Source organism: Falco punctatus (genome assembly GCF_963210335.1).
Source record: "Falco punctatus genome assembly, contig: scaffold_248, whole genome shotgun sequence".
In the NCBI taxonomy this organism is placed as follows: Eukaryota; Metazoa; Chordata; class Aves; order Falconiformes; family Falconidae; genus Falco; species Falco punctatus.
In genome coordinates this window covers 26,479-47,222 of record NW_027660137.1, presented here as the reverse complement: position 1 = coordinate 47,222, position 20,744 = coordinate 26,479, and the positions used below count along the sequence as shown (strand labels likewise).

General features: G+C 68.9%; 4 protein-coding genes and 2 long non-coding RNA genes across 9 annotated transcripts in view; 2 read left to right on the top strand and 4 right to left on the bottom strand.

Moving 5' to 3' along the window:
- Positions 1-6: 6 nt before the first annotated feature.
- DNAJB1 (DnaJ heat shock protein family (Hsp40) member B1) lies at positions 7-2,331 on the bottom strand. Its single transcript, XM_080411891.1, has 2 exons — positions 1,972-2,331; positions 7-788 (listed from the first exon to the last, which is right to left on the bottom strand). Exons 1-2 carry the CDS (start codon positions 2,180-2,182, stop codon positions 202-204), a joined length of 798 nt encoding a protein of 265 aa, XP_080268017.1. The 5' UTR covers positions 2,183-2,331; the 3' UTR covers positions 7-201.
- Positions 2,332-3,793: 1,462 nt separating this feature from the next.
- Positions 3,794-12,699, top strand: TECR (trans-2,3-enoyl-CoA reductase). 4 transcript variants are annotated; one of them, XM_080411887.1, is made up of 13 exons: positions 3,794-4,261; positions 6,033-6,083; positions 6,208-6,259; positions 6,914-6,958; positions 7,044-7,147; positions 8,234-8,349; positions 9,410-9,515; positions 9,714-9,786; positions 10,058-10,101; positions 10,469-10,526; positions 10,922-11,010; positions 11,525-11,570; positions 12,156-12,699. In XM_080411887.1, exons 1-13 carry the CDS (start codon positions 3,809-3,811, stop codon positions 12,323-12,325), a joined length of 1,407 nt encoding a protein of 468 aa, XP_080268013.1. In that variant the 5' UTR covers positions 3,794-3,808; the 3' UTR covers positions 12,326-12,699. The 4 variants fall into 4 exon arrangements, with proteins under 4 accessions (XP_080268013.1, XP_080268014.1, XP_080268016.1 ...); XM_080411888.1 differs by having other exon boundaries at positions 12,124-12,699; XM_080411890.1 differs by lacking the exon at positions 10,469-10,526 and having other exon boundaries at positions 12,156-12,307.
- A 155-nt stretch (positions 12,700-12,854) lies between these two features.
- NDUFB7 (NADH:ubiquinone oxidoreductase subunit B7) lies at positions 12,855-15,328 on the bottom strand. Its single transcript, XM_080411892.1, is given in 4 exon segments — positions 12,855-13,007; positions 14,122-14,290; positions 15,169-15,201; positions 15,204-15,328. Coding segments are annotated over 4 exon segments (378 nt in total). The 5' UTR covers positions 15,280-15,328; the 3' UTR covers positions 12,855-12,907.
- An 85-nt stretch (positions 15,329-15,413) lies between these two features.
- On the top strand, positions 15,414-17,748 carry LOC308057869. The gene is made up of 3 exons (XR_013925500.1): positions 15,414-15,466; positions 16,024-16,063; positions 17,613-17,748. It is a non-coding gene; the product is annotated as an uncharacterized lncRNA (long non-coding RNA).
- On the bottom strand, positions 17,279-18,126 carry LOC308057870. Its single transcript, XR_013925501.1, has 3 exons — positions 18,043-18,126; positions 17,427-17,985; positions 17,279-17,343 (listed from the first exon to the last, which is right to left on the bottom strand). It is a non-coding gene; the product is annotated as an uncharacterized lncRNA (long non-coding RNA).
- A 2,420-nt stretch (positions 18,127-20,546) lies between these two features.
- The window catches only part of FCER2 (Fc epsilon receptor II), a gene marked incomplete at its 3' end in the record, with an annotated part of 4,365 nt that continues 4,167 nt past the window's right edge, over positions 20,547-20,744 (bottom strand). Inside the window, exon 8 of the mRNA XM_080411882.1 lies at positions 20,547-20,681. Coding sequence (XP_080268008.1) covers positions 20,547-20,681 — 135 coding nt within the window. The remainder of the gene's footprint in view (positions 20,682-20,744) is intronic.

The window sequence follows — 20,744 nt, the reverse complement described above, 5'->3', positions numbered from 1 at the left end:
CAACCTCCCTCGGTCCCCACCTCCAAGACCCACCACGCATCATGTCCGCACCACCTGCTGCATCTCTACCATCGAGGCCAACCCACCATTGCATCCCCACCACCATGTTCAACTGCCCACACAACCACCTGCCACATTCCCAACGCCGCCAAGGCCGACCCACCCTTGACGTCCCCACCACTGCCAAGACCAAAGCACCCACTAGGAGCCCCCACCCACCTCACGGAGGCTGATCTTTGCTGGATAGACAATGTCCGAGCCCTCCCGGCGGAAGACACCATGAGGTTTGTCTTTGAGGACAAAGACGACATCAGCAGGGATGTTGTTGGGGGTCTGGTCGCCCTCCTTGGGGAAGGTGATCTTGGTGCCCTCCTTCCAACCCCGCTTCACCTCGATGGTGAGGATTTTGTCCTCGTTACGCACCGTCTTCCCGTCGGGGTTGAGACGCTTGTGAGAGATCTTCATCTTCTTGGTGCAGCCACTGTAGATCTCCTCCAGGGAGACCTTCAGGTCATAGAGGACTGGGGGGTCTTGCTTACGGCAGGCGCCTTCGGGACCCCCCCGCCCCCGGGGGAAGCCAACGCTACCAAAACCTCCCACATGGAAGGCAGTGAAGGCGTCGTCACCATCGTCATCATCCCCGTTGCGTTGCACGAAGAAGGTGTCGAAGGGGTTGCGACCGTCGAAGAATTCGGCAAACATGGCGTGGGGGTCGCCCCGGAAGGTGTAGGTGAAGGTGGGGCCATTGGACCCCCCCGGGCCAGAGGTGGGGGCACCCCCTTTCAGTCCTGGAAAGGGAAGGAAGGCACATGTCAGCCCCACCGGCCGGTTCCCAAAGCGCCTCGGCATCCACCCAGCTGGGGCAGGGCGTGGGGCGAGACACAGGCAGGGTGTGGGGCAGGCAGGGGGTGGTGGCGGCCTGGCACGGCCCCAGCTGGGAGCGGGAACCGGTTCGGCGCAGGAGGACGCGGCGCAGACAGACGCTGCTGACGGCTGCCAGGCCCAGCCAGGCTCCAACAGGCCCAGCCGGATCCATCGCCACCCCCCGGCACGCCCCGGCACGGCGCCCAGCACCCCCGGGCCCCAGCACCCCTGCCTGCACCCATCCACCCCCAGCTGGCTCCCCCAGGACCCCAGCCCCATTCCCACTGCCTGTCCCCCTGCCCCACCACCTGCACCCCGCCAGCCCCCTGCCCACCCCTGCCTGGCTCCTCCAGGACCCCAGTCCCATTCCCACTGCCTGTCTCCCAGCCCCACCACCTGCCTGCACCCTGCTCCCCCTGCCCCCAGCCCCACAAACAGCCCCCCAGTCTGCTGCCTGCCTCCAGCCTGACATTCTTCCCTCCCCGCTGCCTGTCCCCCGACCTGCTTTCACCCCCTGACCCCCACCCAAGACCCCTATCACACACTGCCTGCCTGCACGCCAGCCCCCCCCGGCCCTGCCTACCCAACCTGCCTGCACCCCGACCCCCCTGCCCCTGCCTACCCAGATCCCCTACACCTCCATACTGCTACCCCAGCTCCTCTACATCACCACACTGACCCCCCCACCCTGCCCCCCAGATCCACCCACCCCAGACCCCCACACACCTCCACACTGCTCCTACAGCCCCCCACCGCTCCACACTGCCCCCCCCACCCTGCCCAGACCCCCAGACCCCTGACACCTCCCCCTGCCCTCCCCAGCCTGGCCACCCCCCAGACCCCCTCCACCTCTACATTGTGCCTCCCAACCCACCCAGCCCCCCCGACTTTGCCGCCCAGACCCACTCAGCACCCTCCACCCCCCCAGCACCCTCCACCCCCCCAGCCTGCCCCCCTCAAAACCTCCTATACATCCACACTGCGCCCCCCAGTCCCCCTATACTGCCTCCCCCACCCTACCCCCAAACCCACCCAGCACCCCCCCGCCCCGCCCCGGTCCCGGCGCCCTCTCTGCCTCCCCGCGCCGCCCCCGGCGCCGCCGCTCACCCTCCTCCCCGTACTTGTCGAAGATCTCCCGTTTCTTGGGGTCGCTGAGGACGTCGTAGGCCTCGGCCACCTCCTTGAAGCGCTCCTCGGCGCCCGGCTCTTTGTTCTTGTCGGGGTGGAAGCGCAGCGCCTGCCTCCGGTAGGCCCGCCGCACGTCCTCGCCCGAGGCGCCGCGGGACAGCCCCAGCGTGCGGTAATAGTCCTTCCCCATCGCGCCCGGCCGCGCTCTGAGGCGCCGGCCGAACCTTCCAGAGCCCGCCGCCCGCCTTGCCCCGCCTCCCCGCCCCTCCGCCAATCCGCGGGCGCCGCGTCACGCCGGGGAGGGGCAAGGGGTTGGGCGCGCAGCCTGCGCCTGCGCGACGGGGGTGAGCGGGGCGGGGCACGCGGTCGGCTCCGCCCCCGCCGGCTGCTGCCGGAGCAACATGATGGGGGGAGAGGCTGTCCCGTCACCACGGCAACCGTCACCAGGAGACAGCCTGTGCCCAGCGCGGGAGGCCGGTGGCCCTGTCACCCGCCGCCACCACCACCCAGTGACAGCCCTGTCACCCATCGCAACAGCCCTGTCACCCACCGCCACCACCACACAGTGACAGCCCTGTCACCCACTGCAACAGCCCTGTCAACCAGTGACAGCCCTGACACCCACTGCCACCACCCCCCAGTGACAGCCTTGTCACCCACTGCCACCTGCAGTGACAGCCCTGTCACCCACAGCTACTGCCACCCTGAGAGGCAGCCACCTGTCACCCACCACAACAGCTCTGTCACCCACTGCCACATGCAGTGACACCATCACCCTGAGAGGCAGCCTGTCCTGTCACCCACAGTGACAGCCCTGTAACCCATTGCCACCCGCAATGCTGGCCTGTCCCTGTCACCCACCACCACCCACAGTGACACTGTCACCCTGAGAGGCAGCCAGTCCTGTCACCCACAGTGACAGCCCTGTCACCCACCACCACCACCCCCCACAGTGACACCGTCACCCTTACAGGCAGCCTGTCCTGTCACCCGCAGTGACATCATCACCCTGAGAGGCAGCCAGTCCTGTCACCCACTGTGACAACCTGTCACTGTCACACACAGCCACTACCACCTCCAGACACTGCCACCAACACCCCCCCATCACCCCTGGTGACAACCCGCTTCCTGTCACCCAGAGCAACTGTCACCTCCCGTGACAGCCTGTACCTGGCACACACAGTGTCTTGTCACCACGACAGTCCCGGCCACCGTCCCTGTCCACGACAGCCTGTCCCTGTCACTGCAGTGTGCCACCACCATGCCACCGACTGGGACCTTTGTCCCCCCCGTGTTCCCTAACAACGTGCCCAAGGAGTGTCCCTGGTCTGGGTGACACCCGGGCAGAGACACACCAGGGCAGCTCATGGTGACATACCAGCGTCTGGGTGTCCATGGGGACATGGGGACACAGGGACAGGAGGGACTGGGGACATGGGGATGTGGCGGACGGAGGGACAGGGGGACATGGGGGCAGGTGGCCAAGGGGCCATGGGGACACAGGGACAGGGGTGACGGGGACAGGGGGACACGGGGCTGTTGGCTGACCCCGGAGTGGGGGACACAATGTGCTCCCGGTGGCTCCGTGTCCCAGCGCCCCCACCCCCGACATGTCCCCCTGTGCCACAGGGTGTCCCCAAGAAGCCCCCTATGACCCCCCACCCCCCCCCTACCCCGGTCAGCGTTGCCCTGGGCCCCCCGTCCCCAGAGAATCCATGTGGTGCACCTGTGACACCGTGACCCCCATGACCCCCCCAGCCCCCCATGGACCCCAACCTGTGACCCCAGGTGACGCCCATGACCCCCCCAGTGCCCCATGGACTCCCCACGATCTCTGCAACACCCCCAACCCGCCCCACTTCGTCGTATCCCGAAGGCCCCGCCCACCGAAGGCCCCGCCCACCCCCAAGGCCCCGCCTCGAAGCCCACGCACAGACATTACGCTGCCCACCTCCACACTGCCGGCCTCAGCCACAAGCTCATTGGCTGCCTCCGCCGTCACTCTGCGCCCCGCCTCTGCTTCCCATTGGTCGAGCCGCTGTCAGGCGTTCCCGTTGCCGCGGAAACAACCGGGGCGGGAAGAGTAGCGGGTGGGGGCGGGGCCGCTGTGACCCCAGGCCTTGATTGGCCGCTTGCCACCACGCGCGCGGCGGCGATTGGCGGCGGCTCAGGCCCCGCCCGCCAGGTGAAATGGGCGGGTCCGGTGCGGGGAGCGACCGGCCGGCGGGAGCGGCGGCGGCGGAGAGCGGCGGTCATGAAGCACTACGAGGTGAGGCGGCGCCGCCCGCCCCGATCCCGGCCCCGGCTCCCTCCCAGAGCCCAGCCGCCGCGGGCCGCCGCGACCCTTCCACGCATGCGCCCGGCACCCGGCTCAGCGCCACTGCGCGTGCGAGGAGCGGGGGGGGGGGGAGCGCGGAGCGCGCACGTGCATTAGGCCAGGCCGGCGGAGGGGGCCGCACATGCGCACGAGGCTGAGCGGCGGCCGCGTGGTCTGCGCATGCGCGGGGGCGGGGCCTCCCGAAAGGGCGGGGCCTCCTCGGTCCGCGGGGCCTGGTCTCGTTTTTGGAGACTGGCCCGGTCCAGCGAGGCCCGGGCTGGCTCAGCAGGGCCCAGGCTGCTCCGACGGGGCTCAGCCACCCCCCTGGGCCTGTCCCCCTATGCCCGGACCCGCCCCACCGGGCCTCGCCCGGGCTTGCTATGGCCGCGTCACGCACAGCCTGTCGCAACAGCCCCGAGGGGCTGACGGCACGGGTGACGTGACGGTGATGGGCGTGGCGGCCGCCGGCGGCTCCGCCCTGCGTGCGCGGTGCCAGCCCCGGGGTGGCCAGGGGGCGGGGGCTCCTCACGGTGGCACCTGGGGGGTCCCCGCGCCTGCCTGGGGGGAAGAGCCAAGCCGCCTGCAGCGCTCCCCCCCCACACCCTCCGGGGCGGCGGGGAGCGGCTGTGCGGGGGCGGAGAGCGCAGCTCCTGCCGGTGGCGCTGCCAGCCCCGACCTGCCCTGGCGGGCTGCCTGCCGCACCCCGCCGGCGCGGGGGAGGGGCAGGGCCCAGCGTGGTGACCCTTCAGTGGTGCCGCGCACCCCCGCCAGGGCCAGGTGTGACACCGTGACGGCCCCAGGGTCCCTACACTCGAGTGGCAGGCGGGACATCCCCCCCAGGGTGGCCTCATTCCGCCACCCGGCGGTGGCACTGGGAGGGGCCAAGGCTGCGGGGGATGGTTGTCATAGCTCGGCGGTGACGGTGACCACGGTGCTGGCAGGACTCAGCCCGATGGTGGGGAAGAGCCAAAATAAACCAACCAACCCCCTGCCGTCCCTGTCACTGTCACCATACCATCACCAGCGCCACAGTCGGGGCACCTTCACGCCTCGTTTGGCATGTCCAGGATCACCCGTGGGGGTGTCACACCCCCAGCCCCTCCCTGGGGTGACAGACCCATGTCCCTGAAGGGTTGTCACAGGGTGCCGTGGCTCTGTCCCCACCAGGGTGACCCAGGGGTGACAGACCCCTGTCCCCGTTGCAGTGCCACAAGATGATGTAGACCCGTCCCCCCAGGGTGACCCACAGGTGACATCAAGCCGCAGTGCTATCCTTCAGCCAGGCCTGTCACCACCCTCGTGCCACCGAGGGCCTTGGGGACCTTGGTGTGTCAGTGGGGGGGCCCAACCTTACCTCCTGCCCACGTTGCACTCCGGGCCCCTCTGTCTCCACCAGCCACCGGTCCCTGTCCCTCCCTGAGCACCAGGTGACCCTGTCCCTCCTCTGGCCACCTCCGTGACCACCTCCAGGGCCACCTCCAGGGCCACCAGGGCCAAGAGCCACCCCAGAGAGGGGAGGAGGTATATATTTAGCAGCTCCCCAGGGACTGCTCAGGTTTCAGCTGGGCGCGCCGGCGTCCCCGCGGTGTCACCAGAGCCTGGTGACATGGAGGGAGCGGGGCTGCCCCGTGAGGGGGGTCAGGTGTCCCAGTCCCCCATCCTGGGGCTTTGGCGCCAGGCTCCCCCCATCAAGAAGACCAAGAAAGCTGTCCTCTTCTTTGAGGTGGAGATCCTGGATGCCCGGACACGGGAGAAGCTCTGCTTCCTTGATAAGGTACCTGGAGGGGGGGACACATCCCCTCTACCTTGTCCTGTGTCCCCTTAGGGGGGCTGGGGGCTGGAGAAACTGAGGTGTGGGTGCCCTGGCAGCCCCCTGACGGCTTCTTGGTTGCCCGCAGGTGGAGCCCCACGCCACCATCGCCGAGATCAAGAGCCTCTTCACCAAGGCCCGTACGTACGGACAGGGATGGGGAGGGGGACGGGGACCCTCCACCAGGACCCCCTGTGGCAGCTGGGGACCTTCTGTGAGGTGGTGGGAACCCTCACTGTAGCTGGGGACATTTCATGGGGCCATAGGGATCCTGGTCATGGAGTGGTGGGGACCCTCGTAACAGCTGGGGACCCGTCACAGGGCTGTGGGCACCCTTGTTGCAGCCAGGGACCCACCATGGGGCCGTGGGAACCCACGTCACAGGGTGATGGGGACCCTCTTTGCAGCCAGGGACCCATCACAGGGCCATTGTGGTCACCATCGTGACTGGGGATCCACCACAGGGCCATCACAGTCTCTGCTGTGGCTGGGGACCCGTCACAGAGCCATGGGCACCCCTGTCATGGGGCCTTGGGGACCCTTGTGGCCGAGGACCTGTCACCAGGCCACTGTGGTCACCATCGTGACCAGGGACCTGTCATGGGACCTTGGGGACCCTCATTGTGGCTGGAGACCTCTCATGGGCCCTAGGGACCCCCATCATGACCAGAGAGCCATCACAGGACCCCCTCGTCACCAGGGACCTGTCATGGACCCCCATCTGGGTGCCATCACTGTCCCCACTGCAGCCTTGTCCCCCCAGTGGCACAAACACGGTCCCTTCTGTCCTGCAGATCCCCAGTGGTACCCGGCCAGACAGTCCCTGCGCCTGGACCCCAGTGAGTGCCACCGCAGGAGGGGGGGGAGGGGGATGTCCCCAACCCCATCGGGGGGTGGGGGTCACCGGGCCGCCTGTCCCTCCAGAGGGCAGATCCCTGAAGGATGAGGACGTGCTGCAGAGCCTGCCCGTGGGCACCACCGCCACCTTCTACTTCCGTGACCTGGGGGCGCAGATCAGCTGGGTGACGGTGAGGCAGCTGCCTGCCTGTCCCCCTGTCCGTCCCTCCACATCCCCCTGCCCCCACTGCCCACCCGCTATCCGTCCCCCAAGTGCCTCTGTCCCTCTGTCCATCTGTCCTTTCCTCCCACTCCCCGTCCCCGTGCTCACACCCCAGGCCCCGCTGCCCACCCGCTGTCCGTCCCCCTGTCCCCCGAGTGCCTCCGTCCCTCTGTCCATCCATCCTTCCCTCCTGCTCCCCATCCCCACGCTCACCCTACTGTCCCCCTGTCCCTCCCGCTCCCCATCCCCCTGCCCACCCCCCCGTCCCCCTGTCCGTCTGTCCCTCCCTCCTGCTCCCTGTCCCCCTGCTCCCCCCCTGCCCCCACTGCCCACCCGCTGTCTGTCCCTCTGTCCCCCAAGTGCCTCCATCCCTCTGTCCATCCCCTCGTACTGCCATCTCTCCTGTCCATCCGTCCTTTGTCCCTCTGGTTTCCCTGCATCCCTCTGGCCTCTGTCTGCCCTGTCAGTCCTCGTGTCCCTTGGTCGGTTTGTCTGTCCCTCCAGCCTTCTGTCTGCTCCCCTGTCTATTCTTGTGTCCCTGACTGTCCCACTGCTCCATCCATCCCTCTGTCTGTCTCTCCATCCCTCTGTCCGTCCCTCTGTCCCTCCCTCCGTCTATCCCTCCATCCATCTCTCTGTCCCTCTGTCCCTCCTTCCAGCCCTCTGTCCATCTCTCCACATATGCCTCTGTCTGTCCCTCTGCCTCTCCATCCACTCCTCTCCCCATGTCCCTCTGTCCGTCCTTCTGCCCATGTGCCTGTCCCTGCCTTCCTCCCTCTGTCCCTCCAGCCCCCCCTTCCCCCATCCCTCTCTCCACCTCTACGTCCCTCTGTCCATCCCTGTGTCCCTCTGTCCATCCCTGTGTCCCTCTGTCCACCTCTACGTCCCTCTGTCCGTCCCCACGTCCCTCAAGACCCCTCTGCCCTTGTGCCCGTCCCTGCCTCTCTCCACACATCCCGTGTTCCTCCACGCATCCCCGTCCTTCAGCATCGCCCCCACCCCCCGCATCCTCCTGTCCGTCCCTCCATCCCTCCGTCCATCTGTCCACCTGCAGGTTTTCCTGACTGAGTACGCGGGGCCGCTGCTCATCTACCTGCTCTTCTACTTCCGCGTCCCCTTCCTCTACGGCCCCCGCTATGACTTCACCGCCAGCCGCCACACGGTCGTCCAGTCAGTGGGGGGGGGGGGGGGCAGGGGGGGTGGAGGGGTAGGGGAAGTTGCCCCAGAGGTGCAAAAGGATGGGAGGGTGGGGGGTAGGGAGCTTAATTGGGGGTAGATGGGTCTGGGAGGGGGCTCAGGGGTGTAATTTGGGGCTCATAGGACACGGGGGGGCTGCATGGGGCACCTGGGGGTTGTCTTGGGGGTCCTGAGACCTGGGAGCGGGGTTTAGGCCATGTTGGGGGGTCACAGGACATAGGGGGGGTCAAGGGGGGGGAGGAGCCTCTGAGGCTGAATTGGGGGTCCTAGGGCCTGAGGGGCTGCCCAGGGGGGGCTTGGGCCATGCTGGAGAGTGTTATGGGGGTCACAGGACATGGGGGGCTGCCCTGGAGGCCTTGAGGACAGCTTGGGTGGGGGCTGGGAGGTTGAACTGGGGGTCCTGAGACCTGGGGGCGGGGGAATTGGGGGGGCCTGAGACCTGAGGAGGGGTCTGCTCTGGAGAGGCTGGGGGGCTGAACTGGGGGTCCTGAGACCTGGGAGGGGGGGAATGGGGGGGGGGGGCTGAGACCTGGGGAGGGGTCTGCTCTGGGGGGGCTGAACTGGGGGTCCTGAGACCTGGGGGGGGAGCGGAATTGGGGGTCCTGAGACCTGGGGAGGGGGTGGGAATTGGGGGTCCTGAGACTGGAGGCAAGGGGGGCTGAACTGGGGGTCCTGAGACCAGGGAGGGGGTTGGGGGTCCTGAGACCAGGGGAGGGGTCTGCTCTGGAGGGGCTGAGGGGCTGAACTGGGGGTCACAGGGCCTGGGGCCGCCCTCTGGGAGTGCAGGGACTTGGGGGGCTGCACGGGGGGTCCCACAGCCCTGAGGGGGCTCTGGGGGCTGGAGTGGGGGTCCTGCACCCCGAGGGACGGTGGGGGGACAACAGCCACTGCAGCTGGGGACAGAGGGGCATGAGGGGGTGTCCCCCCGTGTGTCCCCCCGTGCCCCCCCAGCCTGGCATGTGGCTGTCACTCCTTCCACTACATGGGGGGGTGTCCCCAGGCATGTCCCCACGTGTGCCCCCTGTGTCCCCAGCCTGGCGTGTGGCTGTCACTCCTTCCACTACATCAAGCGCCTGCTGGAGACGCTCTTCGTCCACCGCTTCTCGCACGGCACCATGCCCCTGCGCAACATCTTCAAGGTGACACCCGTGTCCCCTACTGTCCCCTCCCCGTCCCCAACGTGGCTGCACCCCACCCCCACCCCACCCCACCCCTGCGTCCCTCCGGCCACCCTCCCCCCACCAGCACTCGCCCAGGAATGGCTGGTGGGGTGTCCCCCAGCCACCGCAGCCGTAATGTCCCTGCCGTGTCCCCAACACCCTCCTGCTGTCCTTCAGAACTGCACCTACTACTGGGGCTTTGCTGCCTGGATGGCCTACTACATCAACCACCCGCTGTACACCCCCCCCGGTGAGTGTCACTGTCACTGTCCCTGTCCCCTGTCCCCCAGCCCCACTACATCAACCACCCGCTGTACACCCCCCCCGGTGAGTGTCACTGTCCCCTGTCCCCCAGCCCCACTACATCAACCACCTGCTTTACACCACCACCCCCAGTGAGTGTCACTGTCACTGTCCCTGTCCCCTCCACCGCCCACAGCACCCACATCCCCGCTGTGACCCCTGTGGGGACACTGTGGGGGGGTGGGGGTGTTCCTGACCCCCCCGCTGTGTCCCCCCAGCCTATGGTGACGAGCAAGTGAAGCTGGCACTGGCTGTCTTCCTGGTGGGTGCTGGGGGGGGGTGTGCTGGAGGGGGGCATGGGGTGCTGGGGGGTCATGGGGTGTTGGGGGGTGGGGGGGGGGGTGGGGTGCTGGGGGAGGCATGGGGTGTTGAGGCGGGGGGGGAGATTGGTGCTGGGAGGGGGCAGGTGGGTCTGGAGGGCGGGCTGGGAGGCGTGTAGGGGTTGGGGGTACGTGCGGGGCTTGGGGCAGATTGGTGCTGGGAGGGGGAAGGTGAGTCCGGAGAGGGGGCTGGGAGGCTTGTGGGGTGGGGGCTGGGGGGTAAGTGGAGTGCGGGGGAGGGGGGGCAGGTGGGCACTGGGGGGGGGACCCAGCTGTTACTTGCAGCTCAGGGACACCCCCCTCCCCCAGTTCTGCCAACTCGGCAACTTCTCCATCCACGTGGCCCTGCGGAACCTGCGCCCCGCGGGTGAGGGGGCGGGGGGGGGCGGGGGGCGGGCAGGGGGTACGCACACACGTGTGCCGGTGCCCTCACATGTTCTGTGGGAGGCGTGTGAGCGGGGGGCGGGTGTGCCAGGCACATGTCGTGTTGCACAGGTGTGGCAGCACCTGCAGGCTGGGGGGGGAGCACAGATGGCGTGGGGGGACATGGAGGAGGGGGAACATGACACGTGATGGGGGGACTGGGGGGCATGTGACACGCACACGCCTGTGGGAGCAGCTGGGGGGGGGGACACAGAGGTGTCACACACACACGCAGGGATATAGGCACACGCGTGTCTGTGGGAGCGCTGCTGGGGGGGGGCACGTGGGGGGGCACATGTGTGTGGGGGGGTGTCACACGCGTGTGCTGGCACGTGACAGGCTCCAAGACACGGAAGATCCCGTATCCCACCCGCAACCCCTTCACCTGGCTCTTCCTGCTCGTCTCCTGCCCCAACTACACCTACGAGGTGGGGGGGGCTGGGGGGGGGCACTGCCCTGGGGGGCAGCACTGGGGGTGTCACATGGGGAGGGGGGACACTGTCCTGGGGGGCAGCATTGGGGGTGTCACATGGCGGGGGAGGGACACTCCTGGGGGGCAGCATTGGGGGTGTCACATGGCGGGGGAGGGACACTGTCCTGGGGGGCAGCATTGGGGGTGTCACATGGCGGGGGAGGGACACTCCTGGGGGGCAGCATTGGGGGTGTCACATGGCGGGGGAGGGACACTGTCCTGGGGGGCAGCATTGGGGGTGTCACATGGGGGGGGACGACACTGCCCTGGGCGGCAGCGCTGGGGGTGTCACCACATGGAAGGCCCCCACACACACACACACTGGATGGGTGGCATTTGGGGGGACACAACTGGGGGGAGGCTCTACCCATGGCAAGGGGGGGGGGGGATGGCACCCAGGGGCGGGGGGGGAGTAAGCACTGTGGGGGGGCTCCCCACCCCCCTGCAACAATTCCTGCCCCTCCCCCCAGGTCGGGTCCTGGATCGGCTTCACCATCATGACACAGTGTCTGCCCGGTGAGGGGGGGGGCACCCTGGGGAGGGGGGTGTGCGCACCCAGTGGGGGGGGTGCCCTTTTGGGTGTGGGTCAGCGTCGGGGGGGGGGGGGGGGGGCACCCTGGGTACCCCATCTCCCACCCTGAGGTCGGTGTCCCCCCCACATCGCTTGTCCCTCCTGGGGTCTGTCTGCCCCACATCCCCTCTGACCCCCCCCATGTCCCCCATCCCCCCCTGGGGTCAGTGTCCCTTTCCTGTCCCCCCGGGGTCAGTGTTCCCCCCACATACCCTGTGACCCCCCCCCCCCTTGTCCCCTGTCCCCCCCTGGGGTCAGTGTCCCCTCCACGTCCCCTGGGACCCCCCCACATCCCTTGTTCCCCCCTGGGGTCAGTGTCATCCCCCCCCATCCCCTGTTCCCCGCTGGGGTTGGTGTCCCTCCCCTGTCCCCTGTGACCCCAGGGTCAGTGTCCCCCCCACATCCCCTATGACCCTGTCCCACCCCGGGGTCACTGCCCCCCCCACATCCCCTGCCCCCCCCCGTCGGCTGGCCGCCCTGGTGACGGTGGCCCTGCAGTGGCCCTCTTCTCGCTGGTGGGCTTCGTGCAGATGGCCATCTGGGCGCAGGGCAAGCACCGCAGCTACCTGCGCGAGTTCCGCGACTACCCCCCGCTGCGCTCCCCCATCGTCCCCTTCCTGCTGTGACACGGGGACACCCCGGGGACACCCCCACCCTGTGGGGCCACCCGCAGCCATCCATGTCATCCATCCTGTGCTGAGCCGCAGGAACCCCCTGAGCCAGGGCTGGGGACAGGGGACACGGGGACAGGGGACACGAGCCTGGTGTCCCACCCAGGGACGTGGCCTGGCTGTCCCTTGTCACCTGCAGGTCCCCAGCCCCCCACGCCCCACCCCCCCCCCCCACCCCCGGGGCCATCCCTGTCCCCTCCCTTGTGGCAGTGTCAGCCTCGGGCTGACCTGGCCACCTGGTGACAGCTGTGGCAGCAGCTGAGGCCACCGTTGGGGACAAAGCCATGTCACCCACGCATGGCCTGTGACCACGGCCCCCACTCGCTGGCCGGGGCTGGGAACGACCCGTCATTGTCCCTGTCCCCCCATCCCTGCAGGTGACAATAAACAACATCACACCCTCTGCGGGTCACTGTCACTGTCCCACCACACGCAGAGGTCACAGCCACCCCACGGGACAATCCCCAATGTCCCCAGGTGGGGAAGGCAGGGGACCAGGGCCACCCCAGGGGGGAGGCACCACGGTGTCCCCAAGCACAGGGACAGGCCAGCACAGCGTGGGCTCTGTGGGTTTATTGCGCAGTGGGTGTTCCCATGTCCCCACGTCACTGTCACTCGCTGGTGGCAGCTGCCACCTCCCGCTGCCGGATCCGCTGCTGGCGCCGCAGCAGCCGCCGCTCACGCTCGAACTCCTTCATGCGCATCACATAGCTGGGGACACACGTCACCTGTGTCACCAGTGCCACCGCCGCACCGGGGAGGGGGGGGGGGTACCAGGGGGACACCATGGGGACAGGGTGAAGCGCAGCGTTGGTGGAGGGGGCATGGGGACAGGGACAGTGCGGGGGTGGGGACAGGGAGCCCCAGAGGACACTGTGATGGCCCCAGCCCTCCCCCCACATCCCTGACCCTCCTGTCCCCAGCCCCATGTCCCCCATCCCCCCAGGCTGTCCCCCACCCCCATATCTCTGCCACCCCCTACTGACATGTCCCTCCTGTCGTCCTGTCCCCCGCCAGTTGTCTCAGTGTCCCCAGTGCTCCCTCACCATGTCCCCCTTCCCCCATGTCCCCTGTCCTGGCACCCTGTGCCCCCATGTCCCATCCCAGTGTCCCCCCACGTCCTGCTGTCCCCACATCCCCCCTGTGTCCCCCCCATGTGGCCCCATGTCCCCATGCCCACCCCACAAACCCCCTGTGTCCCCCATCCCTACGTGTCTCCATCCCCCCATCCTGCCTGTGTCCTGGTGTCCCCACATCCCCCCTGCATGGCCATGTCCCCTCCATGTCCCCATGCCCTCCCCATGAACCCCATGTCCCACCCATGTCCCCCCGTGTCTCCATACCCCCCCACGAACCCTGTGTCCCCCCTGTCCCCCCCATGTCCCCCCATCCCCGCACCTCTGCACCCATTTCCCCCCTGCCACGTCCCCCAACCCTGCACATCCCCATGCCCCTCCTGTACGCTGCTGTCCTGTGTCCCCTTCATGTCCCCATGAACCCCATGTCCCTCCCATGACCCCCGTGTCCCCCATGTCCCCACACCCCCCCACGAACCCCATGTCCCCTCCATGTTCCCATGCCCCCCCACAAACTCCATGTGTCCCCCGTGTCATGTCCCCACACCCCTCCAACCCCCTATGTCCCCCCATGTCCCAGCGTCCCCATATCCCCTACACGTCCCCATGCTCGTCCCCTGTCCCCCCATTCCCACACCTCTGCACCCATTTCCCCCCTGCCACGTCCCCAACCCCTGCACATCCCCACACAACCCCCCATATGCTGCTGTCCCCCGTGTGTCCCCCACGTCCCCCCGCGCTCCTCGTACTCGTGGTGCTGGCAGGCATCCCAGGCGTGGCGCAGGCCCTGGCACTTCCAGGGGACGGGGAAGGCGTCGCGCTGGCAGCGCAGCAGCCGCAGCAGGTGGTGGGCACAGAAATCCCGCTGCTCCAGTGGCACCTGGCCCGCAGCCAGCTGCTGCGCCGTGGCCACCATGGCTGTCACGGGGGGGGGGAGACACGGGTCAGGGCCCCTGGCGGGGCGGCCCAGAGATGTTGGTGGGGAGGGGGAACAAGAGGGGGACATGGGGTGGCACACAGGGACACTTGGGGACACACTGGGGTTGGGGACACGGGGTGGGACACATGTGAACATGCAGTGGGGTTGGGGACACGGTGGGTGGCTGCCATAGGGACATGCTGGCACGCGGGGACACACAGCAGGGTTGGGGATGCTCCGGGTGGCACGTGTGTGGCACACAGAGACACCTGGGGACACGCAGTGGGGTTGGGGACACAGGGTGAGTGGCACACGGGTGGCATATAGGGACACTTGGGGACATGTTGCAGGGATGGGGACCAGGGGACATGGCAGGTGGCCCCTGCGGGGACACTGGCAGACACGGCAGGACATGGGGCCGGGGGGGGAACATGGGAGGACACGGGGGGGGACACGGCGGGGAGGGAGTGACACAGCAGGACACGCGGGGGACACGGGGTGAGGGACACGGGGTGGGACATGGCAGGACACATGAGGGGACACGATAGGGGGACATGGCAGGACACAGGGCAGGGGGGACACGGGAGGGGGACACGGGGGGGTCACAGCTGGACAGGGGGCGGGGTGGACACGAGAAGACGCCAGAACATGGGGGGACACGGGGGGGGGGGGGGACACCGGGGGGGACCGCGGAAGATCACAGGGGTCCCGCGAGCCGCCGGTGCCGCGGGGACACCCCAAGGGCACCCCGGGCCGGGCCAAGGGCGGCGGGGTCAGCACCGCCCCGGGGCCCTCCCGACACCCCAGAGCCGCCCGGCGCCCCCCCCCCGGTTACCCCCGGTGACCCCCCGGCACCCCCCCTCCCCCCCGGACTGACCGCGGGGCCGGCGCTCCGGCAGCCCCAGCGTGGGGGGAAGGTCGGCAGCTGCAGCGGGTCCGGCTCCGCCTCCGCCTGCCCCAGGTAGCGCCGAGCCAGGTGAGCGCCCATGGCCGCCCCGGCACCGGCACCCGGCACCGGAGACCACGGCACAGTAAACACCGGAACCGGAAACCGTCGCACCGGAAACTGCGAAATCGGGACCGGAAATAGAACCCACCCGGACGCTAAATGTGAGGGACCAATGGGGACATACCCGCTTGGGGGCTCTGGAGGGGGCGGTGTCTGTGCCACCCGAGTGCGTCCCCCTGCCTGGGGAGGGGAGAGGAGGAGGAGGAGGAGGAGGATGGGCGGGGCGGGCTGGGGCCGGGGGCGGAGGCTTTGGGGACAAGGAGGGGCTTTCGGACACGGGGGGGGCTTTGGGAACATGGGAGGGGCCGTGGGCTTTGGGGGCACGGGGGGTCTTTGGGGGGCCGAGGGGGCGCTGGGGGCTTTGGGGACACTGGGGGCTTTGGGGATAGGGGGGTCTTGGGGGGCCGAGGTGGGGCTGGGGGCTTTCGGGACACAGGGGGGCGCTTTGGGGACACGGGGCGGGCTTTGGGGGGCCCGAGGGGGCAGGGGCCTTTGGGGACACGGGGGGCGGGCTTTGGGGACACGGGGGGGGCTGGGGATCAGGGGCCCCACAGGGCGTTGGGGCCCCCCAGGACCGTGAGGACAGTGGGGGAGGCCCATGGGGGCTGAGCAGCCGTTGGGGACCGTGGGGAGATTGGGGACAGCTGTGTCACCCACCCCGGCCTGGCGGCGCTTTCGGTTCCCCCCGGGGACCCTGGGGATGGGGTGGGGGCGTGGTGGCAGGTGGCAGGAGCTGGCAGGGTCGCAATGGGACGTGGCTGAGGTAGGGATGGGAACCCCGGGATGGGGACAGGGACAGGGTGGGAGCGGGGATGTCCCCCCTGGGGACACAGTGGCTCCAGGATGCAGCCTGGCCCTGGAGTGCACTGGGGACATGGCGCTTGCTTGGGGACACTGGTCACACGGGTTGGTGGCACTTGGGGACATGGCACTCACACAGGGTGGTGGCACTTGAGGACACTGTGCTGGCACAGGGCAGTGGCGCTTGGGGACATGGTGCTTGGGGACACAGCACTGGCACGGGGTGGTGGCACTTGGGGACATGGTGCTTGGGGACATGGCACTTGCTTGGGGACACAGCAGTCACAGGGTGGTGGCACTTGGGGACATGTTTCTTGGGGACACGGCACAGGGTGGTAGCACTGGGACATGTCACTCGCGTGGGGTGGTGGCACTTGGGGACATGGTGCTGGCACAGTGCGGTGGCGCTTGGGGACATGCACGTGCTTGGGGACACAGCGGTCACCGGGGTGATGGCACTTGGGACGTGGCGCTTGGGACGGGGCGCATGTGGGGGAGGGGTGGCACTTGGGGACAGGGGGGCTGGGCGTCCCCCTGCCCCTCCCCCACCCCCCACCCGTTATTCCAGCCCGGCCCCGCCGCCATGAAGCCCCGAGGCGCGGGGGGGGGGGGGGGGGCGGGGCTGAGGGGAGGGGGGAGGGTTTACGGGTGGGGTTAAGGTGGGGTTAATAGGAAGGGGCGGGGTTAAGGGGAGGGGAGGGTTAAGGTGGGGTTAATAGGAAGGGGCGGGGTTAATGGGAAGGGGCGGGGTTAAGGTGGGGTTAATAGGAAGGGGCGGGGTTAAGGGGGAGGGGCGGGGTTAAGGTGGGGTTAATAGGAAGGGGCGGGGTTAAGGGGGAGGGGCGGGGTTAAGGTGGGGTTAATAGAAGGGGCGGGGTTAAGGGGGAAGGGCAGGGTTAAGGGTGGGGTTAATAGGAAGGGTTGGGGGCGGGGTTGGGGAGGGGAGGTTTAAGGGGGTGCAGGGTGGGGGAGGGGAGGAGTTAAGGGGAAGGGGCGGGGTTAAGCAGAGGGCGGGGCAGGTGTAGCACGTTGTGGGGCGATCTGGGGCAGTTTGGGGTCCCCTCCCCCCCAGGCCACCTCCGCGAGGACCCCGAGGACTACGAGAACGTGCTGCCCCCCCTGCCCCCCCCCACCGCCCCCGCAAGGCTTGGGGCTGCCCCACCCCCACCCCTGCCTGCCCCCCGGGGGTGGCCCAGGTACGGGGGGGGAGGGGTTATTTGCCCCGGGGGGGGGATATTTGCCCTGGGGAGGCTCTGTTTGCCCCCTGGCGTGGTTATTTGCCCTATGGGGGGGGGTATTTGCCCTTAGGGGGGCTCTATTTGCACCCTGGGGAGGCTCTGTTTGCCCCACAGGGGGTGATTTGCCCCCAGGGAGGCTCTGTTTGCCCCTGGGGGAGGTTATTTGCCCCAGGGAGGGGTTAGTTGTCCTGCGGGAGGGAAGTATTTTACCCGGGGGGGTATTTACCCCACAGAGGAGTATTTATCCGGTCTCTCTCTGCCCCCACTCCTCAGGTGCCCCCCCAGCCCCCACCCCCACCCCGAGGCTGGGGGTCGGGCGCCCTTCCCACGTGGTGGCTGCCGGGCCTGGCTGTAGCCTTGGGGGTCCTGGCGGCCGCTGGCACCGTTGGTGTCGGCCTGGGCACGCGTGAGTGGGGGTGCGAGACCCTGGGCAGGGCCCCCCGTGTGAGGCCCTTGTGCAAGATCCTCCATGTGAAACCCCCATGAGACCCCTGTGTGAGAACCCCTGTATGAGGCCCTCATGCAAGACCCCCCTGTGTGAAACCCCTGTGTGAGACCCGTGTGTGACCCTTGTGCAAGAACCCCTATGTGAGACCCTTGTGCAAGACCCCCCGTGTGAAACCCCATGAGACCCATGTGCCAGACCCTCGTGAGAGACCCCCCCCTTGTGAGACCCTCGTGCAAGACCCCATATGTGAGACACCCCCCTTGTGAGACCCTCGTGCAAGGGTCTTGTGCGAGACCCCACCCGTGCAAAACCCATGTGTGAGCCCCTTGTGCAAGACCCTTGTGCAACTGGAACTAAGCCCCCGTTGGCGGGGGGGGGGGGGGGAAGCCCCATTTGGGGGTCTGAGCCAGTTTGGGGGAGGGGGGAGCCGCAGTTACAGTGGGCTGTGCCCTATTGCTGGGGGGGGGAGCCCCATTTGGGGGGGGTCTGAGCGCCACAGGGGGGCTGAGCACCCCGCCCCCCCAGGGAGCCTGGATCGGGCCCTGGCCGAGGTGCGGCTGCAGCAGCTCCAGCTCCAGCAGGATTTGGCCGCCCTGCACCAGACCTGGGTGAGACCCCCCCGGCCCCCCCCGAGCCCCCCCAACCCCCCCGTGCCCCCCCCCAGACTTGAGGGTCACCCCTCCCCCAAAAAAACACCCTCCCAGACTCCTCAGTATCCCCCCGGGCACCTGAGTCCCCCTGCCCCTGCCCTCCCCCTGGATTCCTGGGGCCCCATGCCCCCCCCCGAGCCTCTCCACTTGTGGGGCCCCCCTCCCCCCCTGAAACACCTGGGTCCCTCCCAGACTCTCCAGTATCCCCCCGGGCACCTGTGTCCCCCCCAACCCCCTGCCCCCCGCACACCCCACCCCCAGATTCCTGTCCCCCTGAGAGCTGCCCCACAGGGGGCTGTGCCAGCGCTGCCCCTGGGGGTGGGCAGCCTTCAGGGGTAGCTGTTACCTCTTCGTGGGGGGGCCCATCGCTGGGGTGAGGCCGAAGGCTCCTGTGCTGCCCAGGGGGGGCACCTCCTCGTCCTCGAGACCCCTGAGGAGCAGGTACACCCTCCTCCCGCCCCCCCCCCATATGTCCAAGCCCTGGGGTGGGGTAAACTGAGGCAGGGATGGGGGGAGTACTCAGGAGGTGCTGGGACACCCCCCCCAGCTCTGCCCCCCCGTAGCTGGGACCCTTCCCCCGTGGTGCCCCCCCCCCCCCCCCCAGCTCATGCTCCCCCCAGGAGTTCGTGCTGCGCGCAGCCCCCCAGCCCCGCGGGTACTGGCTGGGCCTCAGTGACCAGGAGCGGGAGGGGGAGTGGCGCTGGCTGGGCAGGGCCCCCCCACCTTCAGGTAAACTCCTCCGCCCCACAGCACCCCCCAAACCCCCCGGGACCCCCATAACTACCCAACCCCCTATAACCCCCCCTGTAACCTCCCTGAGACCCCCCTGCAACTCCCCAACCCCCATAACCGCCCCCGGGACCCCCCTATAACTCCCCAACTCCCCATAACCCCCAGGCCCCCCCATGTCCTCCCTGACCCCACTTGACACCCCTGTATCCTCTCTGTCCATCCCCCACCCCCCCACCCCCCGTCACTTGACTGCTGTGCCTCCCCCCTCCCCTGACCCTGCTGACCCCCTGACTCCCAACCGCCCATAACCCCTTGGAGACCCCTGTGACCCCCACCCCATCCCCTGGTGGCCCCCCCCGACCCCCCCATATGTCCCCAGGCTCCCCTGCGTCCCCCCATGACCCTTGACCCCCAGGCTCCCCTGCATCCCTCCGTGACCTTGACACACACCCCCAGACCCCCTGGGGTGACTGGACCCCCCCCCCCCCAGGGGGGATGGACCCCCGGGGACTCCTGGAGCAGCGGGACCCCTTGGGGTGATGGGACCCTTCCCCCCGGCCCCCCTGGGGTGGCAGAACACCCCCCTACAGACCCCGTGAACGGAGGGGTCACACACACACCCCAGGGACCCCCGCAGGACTGATGGGAGCCCTGTGACCACCCAAGGACACTGGGCTGCCCCTGCCCGCCCCCCCCCCGGGGTCTGGGGGGGGGCCAGGACCCCAATAAAGGCGCTGAGGAGGAGTGTGGTGTGTCACTGGGGGGGGCACTGGGAGATGGGGAGGGGGCTGGGGGGGGAGCTCTGTCCTGTGTCCCCAGCGTGCCAAGGCAGGTGGAGGCTGTTGGGGTCCCCTCCCCTTGTCCCCGCTCCACCATCCCCTTGTCACCCCCCTGCCCCCCCCCCCCCCAAGTCATGCCCAGCCCCACGTGTGTGTGTGTCCCGTGCCACGTGCCCCCCCCCCCCCCCGCCCCGTGTCGTCGAGTGGTGCCCCCTGCCCCGTGGCCACTTCCCCTTTCACTTCCCCATGAGGACATGGCGGGGGGGGGGGGGGCACTGGGACACGGGGACATGGACGGGGGGATGGCGGGGGGGGGGGGGGGGCACTGGGGACACGGGGACATGGACGGGGGGCACTGGGGACACGAGGACATGGGGGGGCACTGGGGACACGGAGGGGGAGGGGCAGGCCCGAGGGACACGGGGACATGGAGGAGGGAGGGATGGGGACATGGGGGAGCGGACATTGGGGACACGGTGGGGGACACGGGATATGGGGGGGCACGGGGGACATTGAGGGAGGGCAAGGCGGGGCACTGGAGGGACATTGGGGAGGGACAACGGGGACGTCTGGGGACACTGCGGCACGAGCCTGGCCCCTAAGCCGCTACGGGGCGTGGCCCGGGCGTGGTGGGGGGCGTGGCCCGGGCCTGGCCATACTCGCTGCGCTCATGGGCTGGGGACGGGCAGGTGCCCGCCGGGGGGTCCCGGAGCGTGGGGGTTGGGGGGGGGTCCTGGGGGAGGGGGGATGCCGGGGTCATCCCCGGTGACTCCCCCCCCCCCCCCCCCCCCCCCCC

What these genes read in the sequence shown, in the direction of transcription:
- DNAJB1 (XM_080411891.1), bottom strand. Translation starts at nt 2,182, where the DNA reads ATGGGGAAGGACTATTACCGCACGCTGGGGCTGTCCCGCGGCGCCTCG. An exon ending in CGACAAGTACGGGGAGGAGG is followed by an intron (nt 789 to 1,971) that starts GTGAGCGGCGGC and finishes TTCCCTTTCCAG; the next exon opens with GACTGAAAGGGGGTGCCCCC.
- TECR (XM_080411887.1), top strand. Translation starts at nt 3,809, where the DNA reads ATGGACTCCCCACGATCTCTGCAACACCCCCAACCCGCCCCACTTCGT. An exon ending in AGCCGCCACACGGTCGTCCA is followed by an intron (nt 8,350 to 9,409) that starts GTCAGTGGGGGG and finishes CTGTGTCCCCAG; the next exon opens with CCTGGCGTGTGGCTGTCACT. An exon ending in TGGCACTGGCTGTCTTCCTG is followed by an intron (nt 10,102 to 10,468) that starts GTGGGTGCTGGG and finishes CCCCTCCCCCAG; the next exon opens with TTCTGCCAACTCGGCAACTT.